This window comes from Trachinotus anak, unplaced genomic scaffold, assembly GCF_046630095.1.
Source record: "Trachinotus anak isolate AG129_WGS33_773 ecotype Australia unplaced genomic scaffold, CSIRO_AGI_Tana_v1 ptg000008l, whole genome shotgun sequence".
Lineage (NCBI taxonomy): Eukaryota > Metazoa > Chordata > Actinopteri > Carangiformes > Carangidae > Trachinotus > Trachinotus anak.
Genome location: NW_027273859.1, coordinates 10160001 through 10173144, shown reverse-complemented (window position 1 = coordinate 10173144; position 13144 = coordinate 10160001). Strand labels below are relative to the sequence as shown.

At 43.7% G+C, this 13144-nt stretch overlaps 1 protein-coding gene across 4 annotated transcripts in view; it reads right to left on the bottom strand.

Annotated features, from left to right (window-relative positions):
• Positions 1-13144, bottom strand: part of LOC139623874 (tetratricopeptide repeat protein 28-like) — a 166168-nt gene that overhangs the window by 2385 nt on the left and 150639 nt on the right. For 3 of the 4 annotated variants that reach the window (XM_071482478.1, XM_071482480.1, XM_071482481.1), the window contains 14 exons: positions 12592-12721; positions 12235-12453; positions 10153-10312; positions 7535-7675; positions 4489-4633; positions 4153-4332; positions 3439-3983; positions 2862-3109; positions 2645-2769; positions 2302-2533; positions 1973-2049; positions 1253-1276; positions 306-435; positions 61-168 (listed from right to left, as the gene is read on the bottom strand). In XM_071482478.1, the coding sequence (XP_071338579.1) occupies positions 61-168; positions 306-435; positions 1253-1276; positions 1973-2049; positions 2302-2533; positions 2645-2769; positions 2862-3109; positions 3439-3983; positions 4153-4332; positions 4489-4633; positions 7535-7675; positions 10153-10312; positions 12235-12453; positions 12592-12721 (2464 nt within the window). The remainder of the gene's footprint in view (positions 1-60; positions 169-305; positions 436-1252; positions 1277-1972; positions 2050-2301; positions 2534-2644; positions 2770-2861; positions 3110-3438; positions 3984-4152; positions 4333-4488; positions 4634-7534; positions 7676-10152; positions 10313-12234; positions 12454-12591; positions 12722-13144) is intronic. The other variant, XM_071482479.1, reaches the window with a different exon arrangement.

Here is a 13144-nt window from a genome sequence, read left to right as displayed (position 1 = left end):
TGACTGAGAATATTAAGAGGAGAAATAATACAATGAACACAAGCAAATCAGTATGCTTACCAAACAGAGCCAGCAGAGACTGGAGAGCAAAGTGCAAGGTGCGGCGGTTGGCTAGCTTGCCTGTCTTCAGCACCACTTCTTCTTGGCCTACCTCACATAAGTCAAATCCTGCAGCACACACCCAAAAGGACAACAGTTGTAACTTCAAAATTTACCAATGTATCATCGTATCTGTGAGTCAACAGGGATGCATGGTTGTTCTTTTGGGAAATTGGAGTAATCCCCTTAGGTAACAGCTGACTCACCAAGAGCGGCCAGAAATTCATGGCATCCTGGCAGTCTCCATAGCTGCACACTGATGGACACCTGAATGGGCAAGAGGGAGAAGTCCTGTTCTTTCTCTCCTGTCTGGAGTTGGACTAGCACCTGGTGGAGCTGGGGAAGAAGAGGGAGAAGACAAATAGGGAAAAGATGCAGTGGTTAGGAATGACAAGAATACAATAAACTGAAGCATTCTACTGGAAATGTGATTAATGGTTAAAATGAATTTGTGTGATCAAACAATTTCAATTTGATCGAATCATCCAAGTGTAAAGTTAGATCATTCTTTTCTGTCAATGATTGTTTCTTTTACTTTATTTAAGTTCCCTAACATAATATCAATCACATCCTATTGTGGAACCACTGCAAAAAGATTTTCTGGAGTAGGTATAAATCTATTTCCTATTCGTTAATACTCAGGGCAACAGAACATCAAGCAGAGCTGAAAGGGTTTCAGCATTTTGGGGGTTTACACGTGTCCTGCGAGCACACACTGTTTTGTTTAGGGAAATTAGTTGACTTGAAACAGAGACACCTTTGTAAACTTGAAGTTACTGGAAACATGCCTCTTCACCTCATGTCACTCTTTGAGATTATAAGAGGTTTGTTTTTACATCATAGCTTTATCCCTTATACCATGCTGAAACATTCCTCTGACCTGTAATGAACCAGGGTGGTAAATCCTTAAATACTCGAAATCCCTAAGATCTGACTGCTTGAACAGGCAGTGGAAGAATTATGAACAAGACAACACAGTAAATGTTTGCTCAGCTACACTTTACGCAAGAGGAGAAGAGAAAGTGATCGTTAAATTGTCATGTAGCTTCTACCCAAAAAGAAGGTGTTTTAGAAGGTTTGGCAGGACAGACAGTGGAGAGTGGAGCAACAGGGTAGAATGGGATAGAGTGCAGGTAGATGAAGGCACACTTACCATTGCCACCATATTTTTAACAGCCTTCAGATCGCAGGTTAGGGGCAGGGGAGAGAGAATAGGCTTTTAATTGCATGCACACAGGCCATTCACAAAGGGTACAAGGGTCAACAAGGTCAACAAGAAAGATAACAGCAGCGAGTAACATACATTTTCAATATATTACAGAGTTTGGTGAAATCAGTATTCATAGTTTAGGTTAAGCATGTTTCATGGTCTTTGCTTTGAGACCAATGTTTACAGAATGAGGCAACAAAAATCTGCTAATTACCAACTAACTGGATAGCCTTTCAATTTAAGCATGTGATAGCCACATGTTACCCGTAAACAGGGATAAACCTTTGCAGCATAAGGTTAATTCTCTGTTGTCACGAGTGTGGGTGCAAGAGAACAGGACTCAGATTGTAGTTAAGACTTTGTGCTTGAAGGACTGCTGGTTAGGCTTTCATGCTGCATTTCAGTGCAGACTAAGCTGCAGCTTGAGTTGCCAGTGTGTTAGTGCGTATCCATTCCTGACGTAATAAAGTTATGTAATGATATATCCTTTCACACATGACCAAGACCCTTGTGGTACAAAGGTGCACCAGAGAAAATATGAGCGACTGCCTCAATAGTCCTTAATACTAAATGACAGCAATGGTATTTGTCATTTGACCCAAAGACCATTTTCTATCTGATGCATTAGATTTAAAAACCCAGCAGCATTTGTTAAGAACCTACCCGGTTGATGAGCTGCTCTCCTGCCTCTGAAGCTGTGATGAGTTTGCACAAAGCCTGGAGAGCTGGCGGCGGCAGACCTAAGGGATGGGATCAAAGGAAGTTCTTCATTATTCATACTCAAGGCACATTCTTTATACCCCAAAACTAAACAGCACTTTAACGAAACAGGTGATATCATATCGAGTAAAGGACAGAACTGGCTATGATAAATGTGGAAATCAATGTAAATTCATTGTTTAAAAAAATCACATAAAATGAACAAATCAATAAAACAGCAGACAGATTCTGGACCCGATTAAACTGATGTAGAGCTTGTCTCGGGTACATACCCAGTAGTGATTGTAAAGTGGTGCTGCACTGCTGAAGCCTGTCTCCTGGGTCAGCAGTGGGGAAGAAGACAGCAGCAGGGATACCAGTGCCTGCAGAGTCAAGACGGAAGCCCACAGCTGTCAGCAGGGCCTGCCAGCCAGGGACACCTCCCACCTTGTTCTCCACACTCTGCTGGGATGTATACATGGAGTTACGCTGGCCGTTCTGTATCCTCTGAAGAGACTTCTCCACCTGCAAGGACGCATGGCAGGGCAGCATCAGTATTTTTGTGTGTTGCAGGTTTTAACATTTTCTATAAAAAGTAAGTTCTGGCGTGTATGTGTGTGTGTATCCATGTCTCACCAGGTGGAGTAAAACTCTCAGAGCATCACGCACTCGATCTGGATACTGCAGAATCTCTGCCAAAGCTTGGCCAATGAGGGAAGATGGGCTGTTAAGCTTCACATCATTGCCAATCAGCATGTATCCTGGACAGAAAAAAAAGCAGGCTCTATCAAATGGTCATCTTATTTACTTTGGGAATGTAGAATTAAAACATTCGGTGAATGATGTCTCTAACCTGCCCAGTTGGAGGGGTGCGAGTACTGCTTGCTGCTCTGAACAGTCTTCATGGCATCTGCCAGTGCTGCACTCGCCTTGGTCCCATTGAGCAGGGCAGTGTAGAAGGCATGGACAAAAACTTTGGAGGCTGCGACCGGGACAGGCCACAAGGACACGAGAACACACTGAGCCCCGGCAGCCAGGAAGGCCCTGGTCAATCCCACCACGCCGTCTGCTGTGACCTTGCTGCTGGACTCCTGGTATGAACTGTAGCCACAATGACACACACAACATGTGGATAATTGAATAAGGAAGCAATAAAATATATACAAGATAAATATTTAAAGTTGGATTTGCTTTTATAAGCTTTCTTGGCTACACTGCCTTATTCTAATTAGCTATATTACAGTGTCTTTTTATATAAAGCCTTTCAGGTCTGCAAATCAATCTTAAATACACATCTATAGAATGATTAATTTGCTCCTAGTTTTATAATTAATTAATTAATTTAATTAAGTACCTGAATCATAACTGTAAAATATCAGGACTAAAATCCAACATAGATTCATATTTTTTCCCCAAGCCAGTCCACCTACCCCAGCACCACCAGCTTGACAGGCAACCTCAGGTCCAATATGTCTGCAGCTGTGAGGAGGAACTCCTGAAGGGGTGGACTGTCACAGATACTCTCCACATCACTGCTGTCATCCTGCATGTGGAGAGACTCTGGGATGGTGTAGCCACTTCCAATGGAGCCCTTCCTGCCTCGACCACTGCTACCCCTCCTCCCCCCTGCACCTCTCCCTACTGTTCCCACTCCCACACTGGCACTTGCCCCACCAGGCCCGCCCTCGGGGTTTGGGGTGAGCACCAGAGCCGCCAATTTCCAGGAAATGTGGGTGGCAAAGTGAGCACACTCAGCTTGTGTGAGGGCACTCATCACCCTCTCCTTGGTAGCAGAACAGCCAGCCAGCGGCTGGCATCCCAGCAGTTCAGCCACCATCAGAGCTTCCTCCTCTGCAGACGGCATGGGTCCCCACAGCCAGCGGTCCATCACAGGTGAGGGCAGTCGAGGGTTCCCCACCACTGCTGCCATTGAGACACCACCACATGGAGCTGGCCCCGGGCGCCGAGAGTGACCCTGAGAGCACAGAAACAAGAGCTTTACAATCTAAGAGCAGTAGTTCAGTAATTAATTAAAGATGACTTTAAAGGATCTTGAAAAGTAGAATTTGTGGCCAAGTCTAATTCAATTCAATTCAAATTCAAGTATGGAATTATTTTTCAGTCATCTGAATGAGAAGCCCAACCTTTGCATTGGATCCAAGGCCATGAATGGAGGGAACAGCGATGAGGCTGAAGCGCTCATGCAGATATTCATTAGAAGAGCTTCCTTTTAGCAGGGCGAAGGGGATAAGGTACAGTTCTCCCTCCAGCACCATCACCAGCTGTCTGTGTCTGCCAACAGGCCCACTGGAGTGCATCAAGCCCTGTCAGACAAAAGGATTACTATGACAAGTCACATATAAAAAATAGCATTCAATATGTAGTGCTTTTGGATGTCTGTCTCATTTTATGATATGCTCTTTTCTCTACCACACAACTACATCAACAGGCAGGCAATGACCCACAGAGGTAGTACTCACCCCCTCCATAGGTGCGATGAGCAAATCATAAAGTGCCCGGAGCGGAGGCTTGCCGAGGTTGCTGGAGCGGCGAGGCAGGGAAGAGTTCCCATCTTTGGCAGGAGACATGGTGTTACTGAACAGGCTGGTCATACTCTGGCAACTCCTGCACAAACACAACACAACACACATGTCACAACAATGTTTTCATTTTGTCCAGGATTCTTTGGTGCTGCAGGCCCACAACAGTTTTAAGCAGCCGCATTGTGTATTTACAATAACAGATCCAAAAATATATGCAGGGACAACAACTCTTTTTTTCTGTAGGTTACAAAATGACCTTCATATTAAGTAGACCATCATTTTGTCCCCATTAGTCTGTGCTGATTCTGCATGACAAACCTCTACAGTCCTACATTAACATTAACAAAACTATGGCTCACCTCAGTGAACAGAAGGTTCCTAATTGAAAATACTGCATAAAAATTATTTTAAAGTCAAAATATTTCTCTTTGACATTTTGCATACCACAATTTGTTTTTCAAAATAAGTTCAAATAAATAACAGTTCATAAAACATCCTGCATGTAAACAGGGATCTCGTGCACCAAACTGTCCTGAAACATAAAACCATTCAGCTGCTCTTAATGAGGTTTCCAGATGTGCTGGGAATGTGGTTGACAAGGTCCGTGTCTAACTTGCTGCATAGCATTACATCAGATATGGCTCTAGCAAGACACAAACTCTGCCACTGCAGCTTCTATTTTGTGAGTCTGTGTGTGTGGCAGCAGTGCAGCAGAACAGAGCGATCCAACACTCTCAATCATCAAGGCTCATCTTTATTTTTCTGACATGCTTGCTCTCAAATTTAAACACCAAGTAACAGGAAGATTATACTGGATTTATAATACCTCTGTGGACACATACTTAAGTTCACATGATATGAGGAAATACCAACAAGAATATTATGTGAATATATAAATCGCCACTAGATGGCAGTATTGCACTGTGGTACCCTGGAGCTTACAGAAACATGGAGAGGTGAATGTCATCAGCTTGTCAGAATCACCACAACAGGAGGAGAGCAGGGTTTATACCATCTTTACAGGGACCTACTCCACATATAATCAAAGCTCAAAGCTTCCAGATGATGAAAGATGGGTTTGTAAGTGTCTTCAGTACACGGCCAATAACATCGCAGTGTTTTCAGTTTCTGAAACAAAGCAAATACAGTAACGGCTCAGTGTGTTTGAGGCATGTCTGCTATGTGACAGGAGTGACAGCTACTTGCTCAGGCAGAGACACACGACATACTGAGAACTGTGCTAATGGTGGCTGTGGGGTTAGAACCCTTTGGTGCTGCAGGCACACAGGGCCAAGCTTTATGGCCGCACTTGTCACTACTCTCCATCTGTTCCACCATCCAGAGTTTCTTCCGGGCAGCAGCCAACAGACATCTATCCTGCCCTTCTGGTAGCCCCAGGCCACTGGCTTCCCTCCAGCCTCTCAACACTCTGTCTCTCTCCCAAGGCTTGGCATGAGCCTCCATGGGAAAGCAAACAATCGTTTGTTAGCCTGACATGAAGAATGAGAGAGGAGGCAAGGGATAAGCCAGGAGAAGGTGAGTGTCAAGTGTAGAGGGAAACAACCAAAAGAAAAGACTGGAGGTGAAGAAGGCTGAAGGCCTAGATTGGTCTGCAGTTGAAAGACTCGCTTTAAGCATGCTTAAGCTTAAGCTATTTTGATGCAGGCATCCTGCTCCATCAGTGTTTACTGCTTCTTCACCGACAACTCCATCAAGATCATCAAACAATCTCATTACGCTATCATTGTGCACAAAAACATTTTCAATTACACACTGAGGGGATTAGACAGGAGGAGACTTTCATTATCACCTTCTCATAGTAATCCTTCCAAGCTCCCTGGTGAAGATTAGATCTCAGCGTTAAAACAGGACAATCGATAATAACACCAAATTATGATATCACACCAAGAGGCACAGATCTTTTAAGGCTGAGTATATTGTTCTCGTACCTATTTTGATTCAACAGGCATTCAATTAGAGTTTATTATATTTTAATCCTTTCTCTTGATTATAAGTAATTGTCGAAATACTGCAGTCTTCACACCACTAATAGCTCAAATCTTAACATGTTAAGGAAAAATGATAGGGGAAAGTGAAGTCAATGAGAGTCCTTGAAAGGCACAGAAATGTACATTAACTGACATCAAACCCCAAGACGTCCCGCATGATTTGAAATGACAATGAGGTTTTCTTCCTTTTCTCTTGCTTTAGAAATGTGATAGACGGTAGGCTCCTAAGCATGAGGAGCTTTATAATTCAGAGTTTTTTGAGGCCCAAAAGAATGAGTGGATTATTACCGGCAACCCATTAAATGGGCTTAATGAGCACCAAGACTCAATTAAAGCTGGAATTACCCTCTCATCAAAGAGCAGCTCAACTGTGGACGAGGACAGGGAAGTATGACCCAGACACACACACATATGCACACGCACACACGTTCTATTCACATACATTACCAATCAGCACAATGTAAATTAATACTTTGTTTAGTATCATTAAATAATACTCGGAACAAGCCACTGGCAGACTCACAGAAATCTCCACAGTCGTAAATCTGCACAACAAACACACAGACAGGGCAAACATCTTAAAACCACATGGGTCTCAATGTCTGCGTCTGGCAAGCGCGTGCACACACACACACACACACACACGCACGCACACACGCACGCTCGCTCGCTCGCATGCACGCATGCACGCACACACGCTCAAGGCCTCATCAGAGTAGGCAGTTGATAAGGGCTTTAGCAGCTTGGCTCTACTCCGTCTATTTAATAAGGAGGATTCACATGCTGCCTCTGCGCTGGCTAAACAATGGAGAAAAGACTCTTTTCACAGATGAACCACAATACCCACGAATCTCCTTACCCAAGCAGATATTTTTAATCTTTTTTTTTTTTTTTTTGGTGGAAAGTAGGTCTGAGTAGATTGTCGATTAAGGCTGTCTGCAGGAACATCCAGGTGATTTGCAACAATCTCCTACCTGTTGAACAGGTTGTTTCTGGACACCATGCGCAGGAAGCCTGTTGGATCAGTGACAGAGTTAAGCTTGTTGTTGAGCTCCTCAAATTGTTGGTCCAAAAAATCTCCCGCCTCACTCTCTGTCTCACTGCTTGAACACCCTCTGAAAGAGAGAGAGAGCGAGATGGAGTTAGAGACATGCACAGCCACTGAAATGTTGGCAAGAAAAAGGCACTTCAGCAAAGTAGACAATACACAGACTTAGATTGTTTCTCTGCGGATAAATCAACTACACACACTCCTCATCTGCCTAAAATACACACTGTTCAACCCACGCACACTTGGCCTAATTTCCCAGGCTTGGTCCAACACCCTGATGGTAAGCAGAGTTAAATCCTTTCATTATAATGCTGGTGATGCTGATCCAGTCAGTGGGGAGTCAACCACTCCCATCCCACAATCACTACCTCACCACCACTCTCCCCCATCTCTCTCTTCAAGCCTGAACCTCTCTTCTGATGTACCCATTTCATGCAACTCTTCTTGCTTCTAGCTTCTTGCTCTCACGGAGTGTGAACTTGCACCATGGGATCTCTCATCATCTCATGTTCCCACTACCACTGTTTTTTTGTTTTTTTTAAAATCCCCTATAGTATGTGTGTCATTTGGGATTCAGTCTGCTGGGGTTTATATACTGACAGAATGCAGACTGAAGAAATGTTGTAAATAGTACATAAAATCCATATATTAATACATAGATTTCCACTGTCACAAAGGCTGCATCCTCCCCTCTCTATAGCATCCTTTCAGTCACAAATATATGATCTCCCCGTTCTTCTCCATCCCATTCATTTTCTCTCTCCACACATTACAGAGTGCCTCCCTTTCTCTGCACTCTGGAGAATGAATGGGCTGGTAAGTGGTGCCATATTGTGCCCATCCAGGCGCAGTGGTGTGTGTGCAACTTCCTATTGGAGTAGTAAATGAGCTGGTAATGGGGCAGGAGGGCCAGGCTGCTAGGGTGGGCTGGGGCTGGCACTGGGCAGACCAGCTGGGCACTATGGATCAAACACCAACTAGAGAAACAAGGCTAACGTCAAACACAGTGTGGACCGGTGGGTGTCGAAGGGTGATTTTCACTGTCAATATATTTCGCCACATTTTCCATTTCCTCCTGCAGAGCCCCTCTGGCTACGTTCCCTGTTGTCTGTTAGGTCTTTATTCAAAAGCTTCTGCCTCTTAGACTTTGATTTTACAACCTCATCTCATCCTTCTTCCCATTCTTCCTCATACTCTTGAGTAAACCCATTCTTTCTTCCTTTACTTGTCACATTCACTGTTTGTTAGCTGGGTTCAAGTGTCTGGCTATCCAAAGAGCCATTATTCCGTCTCATTTATTCCCACTGGGGAGAGAGCGGAGTACGTTAGGCAGGTAGTGGAGGGCTGTCATCACAGGGTGCAATGGGGCAGAATAATACTCTTTTACACACAGACTCTGAATGATAAAATAACCCTTCTTCAGCTAACTCTGGGGGGTTAGGTTTTGGTTTAAGTGTTAATCTTTGCTCTGTGTTTGGACTACATTTTTGATGATAAATGCTGTTTGTTGTTTTTACAATACCCTCTGATGACTGGTTAACAAGGGCTCTCCAAAGGAGTACTTGTTAAACAGTGTGGTCCATAGTGCTGTTCCTTCACTTTTCTGTCAATAAACTTTATGTGGATGCTTTTTTTTGGCAGGTACCCTGCTCAGTAAACTAAAATTACCGCCTTGCGGTTGCATGCCTCTGCCAACCAGTCAAGTTGTGGGAAACATGATCACAATCTTCCCTTTTGTTCCTGGGTAACAGTGTTGAATGAAGGCCAAGAAAGTGTTTTTGCAGAACATTAACATGTCACAGTGAAATTGTCCTTTCACCTTGTGGATATAAAATGATGTCATTTCATCATTTTATCCGATTGGACATGGCATTTTGTCAGAATTAGCCTATGAATTCTTGAGTTATTGCCTAAAAACTTTTTTTTTAAGTCACATTGACCTTTCACTCATCCTTTGAGTCCAGGTGAACGTTTGTACAACATTTGAAGAAAATCTCGAGAATGGGATGGATGGACAAGTATGAAAAGGGAATGTTTAGATCACTATGCTGCAGATCACAACTTAAACATCAAGGAATGTGTGATGGGTCTTCTGTTTAACATATATCTAGTTAAAGTAAAATGATGAGTTTGACTGAGGCAATCTCCTCTGCATGCAAAGAGAAAAAGCTTTGTAACTGAGCTATCATAAATTCTTAATACATCAAAACCTCTTAAAGGCAGATTTCAGCAACTCAAGCATGGAGTAATAGGCAAAGAAATGAAGCTTTATAAGGACTGACCATCCCAAATGTCACCATTATAGCATGTTGCTGTGTGGCAGAGGGGGGGTGTAATTAAAAGTCAGCAGTGAAATCCCTGCTTGGAAATCCTGTGTATGCTGTAACATAATCCATGAAGTCACTTGTTTGATACAGCAAAATAAGTGATACGCATCTGCACATGTAATTACTGTTAAATACATATGTTACCATTTGGATAATGAGCTCATGAAACAAACAAAGAGTTTGCATTTCATTGGGACAGCTGTAAACATCTCACCTGCTGTAATAAGACTCCACTCCCAGGGCCTCCCGTGCGCTGGCAATGTGCTGCTCCAACGATGAGCCGCTGATCACTCCGCTGCCGCCTCCCTCCTGGAAGTCTGACCCTCCTTCTGACACGCCCTCGCCCAGGTACACCTCATGAAACTTCAGGATGCCTGTGAAGAGAGAAGGGAAGCACAGGCAAGCATGACTGGCTGTTTTCAGGTGTTTATTAAATTGAAGTTTAATAAAAAAAAAAAAAAAAAATGGAACCACTTCCCACGCCTCTTTTTCTAATACGTTTGTATCACTCTCTCATGACGGGAGAAATATTGGATCATTTCAGCTGAACGCTGAACGCTGTGAGTGAGGCCACATGCAGTAGTGCATCTGTGGAGCGAAATGAATAAAACAAATAATGTTCAATAAAAGATAAGAGTAGGCTGCCTGTGCCATCTGCTGCTCACCATGAGAGCTCAGCTGAGTTTCCAGCAGAACATCAGAGGGGGGGCGGGGAAGAGCACGCTGCGGGATGGAGTACAGGCTGTGCTTGTTTGTATGTGTGTGTGTGTTTGTGGATGTATCAGTGCTGTGTAAGTGTAGATGTGCTAACATTAATGTTTTGTTGTATTAAATGCATTTGAAGGGACAGTATATGTGATTCAGGTGTACTGTGTGTGTGTGTGTGTGCGTGGTCACTCAGGTCTATAAAATGTCACAGAATTTACACAAGTAAAGTAATTGAGACTTTAGTTCCCCTTTTACTGATTGTATGCTGTTTAGAGCAGCCATGTTCATGTGCCAGCTGGATGCCAGGGAATGCCAGGAAGTGACAGACAGGCGATTAGCGAGCAAGTGGCTCCCTCTTAGTCTGGGGCAACATTCAGTGCTTTGAAGATCTCCACTTGTCCCTCTAGTGTTCCTCCCCTCTGTATGACTAGTGCTTGGGGGGTCAAGTTCATCTGGTTGTCTCAGAGCTGGATTTGATCAAATGTTCAGGCCTGGTGGCGTGGGACACGGGTCATGGCTCTCATTTCCTCTCTTTACAGCAGAGAGCAGAAGGGAGCTAAAGAATAACTTTCAGTATGGCAGCAACAGGACTCATGTGACATGCGCTTTAGTTCAGCTCTGCTTCTTCTCTTTGTGAAACTGGAATTTCATGAGTCATAGACAAACTGCATCTTAATCTCTTTGCCTTTGTTGGTGTTACTTGTCGTGTCAACGAAAGAGACAAAAAGGGAGAGGTACACAAAGCTGTGCAAAAGTACAGCAAGACCAAAAGAAGATGAAAAGAAAAGCAAAGAAACAGAGAAATTATGTTTTGACTTGGTGCAACAGCAACGTGTTTTCCTGTTGGCATGTGTGAAGATGTTGCCTGTGTTGTTTGGCTGTGTCACCATCAATTAGCATGGTTCACTGGCAGATGCCTTCTGGGGTGAGGAGTGAGGCAGGGGGCAAATCCTAACAGTGGAGTGGCAGGTGGCACTGCCACTTGGTGTTAAAGCTGGCCTTCTTACCCCTGCAGCTCAAAACAAGCCCCAGCCTCTAGGCCTTTTATCCGCTTTGATTCGAACAAGCAAGTGAGTGTGTGTGTGTGTGTCTGTATTTGTGTGGATGTGCTTTCATCTTCATCACTGTTACAGCTTTGTTTTTGTTTGTTCTGTTTTTTGTAATATTTTGTTACACCACTACAACTACATAGCATCTGATTGCTATAATCTAATAAGGATCTATGCCTGATTTTGTGTTTCAATGTCTACGTTAATTTGCATATAACAAGTATGTATGTTGTGTGCACAGGGAATAGATCAACTTAAAGTAGTGAAGAATTTATGCATAAAATTGAAAATGGTCTGCAGCTTAAATGTGTCTAACAAAGAACTTTGAGAAATACAAGTAGGTTAAACAGTACAGTTTCCAGTCATAGTGTCACCATAAGGCCATTTGTTATAATTTGAAACCTATCCACCAAATTTGATTGTTCAAGCACATATGGTCTCTGACAGTGGAGAGACGTCAGCTAGACATGATAGGATTTCATCACCCCAACAAAACAAGTTATAGTCTGAGCAAAAGACCAAGCATAGTCAAATCTTACCTGCTCCTGGAGCCAGCAGCCAGCTGTACAGGTAACCAGCAGCCATGGAGAAATAAAGCACCAAGGCCCTCTGGCTGTTGACGGTGTCCAGGATGTGCTCCACCGTCACTGGGGTGTAGGGGTCTGAGTCCTGCTGGCCTGTCTGCCTCTCCACCAGGAGATCAGCAAAGGCTCGTGTACGACCCCGCTCTGCTACTGCCAGGGCCTCATCGTGGTGGCCTGCGGAGTTCAGAGGTCAATGCTGATTAATGTATCTATTCTAAAACATAATCTTTCATTCACATGAATGGCCAAAAGCAAAAACAAATTGCAATCTAACTGCATAAAGGAGGATATGACAAGTGTGTGTGGACATACCTAGGCTGACAAGGACCCTTTGGAGCGCCTGGTAACAGGAGGTTTGCAGGTCAAACAGGGAGAGTTTATAGTCTGTGCTGTGCTGGGCTTCATGGCGGATGGTCTCAAACAGTGCAGATGCCCGGTAGAGCTGATAATAAACAACAACAATCAGATATTTTCAGGCACCCTTGGTTTGTTCATTTGCATAGCAAAGTATAATGTTACACTTTGATTCAGCTCTCGTTAATGAGTGCTCCTATGCATCTCAAACGGCAGGACGTGACACTGGCATTCACTGTTACAGGTTTGATTCAAAGTGAGCTAAATCACGCTTCACATGTAAGCAGTCATGATGCTTGACATTTGGGTAAAAATGCTTATTAGACTTTTTGATTGAGAATCATTTTGGCCACTAGATGGTAGCAGCCCACCTCACTGGTGAGCATCAGACTTGCTGCCTTCCAATTCCTGCTTCTCTCTCAACAGAAGAAAGCACTGTAATGCAGCTTGATGAATCACCATCAAACACAAGTAAACCACTCTTCAGCTCCTATATGCGTGGACGTGGGAA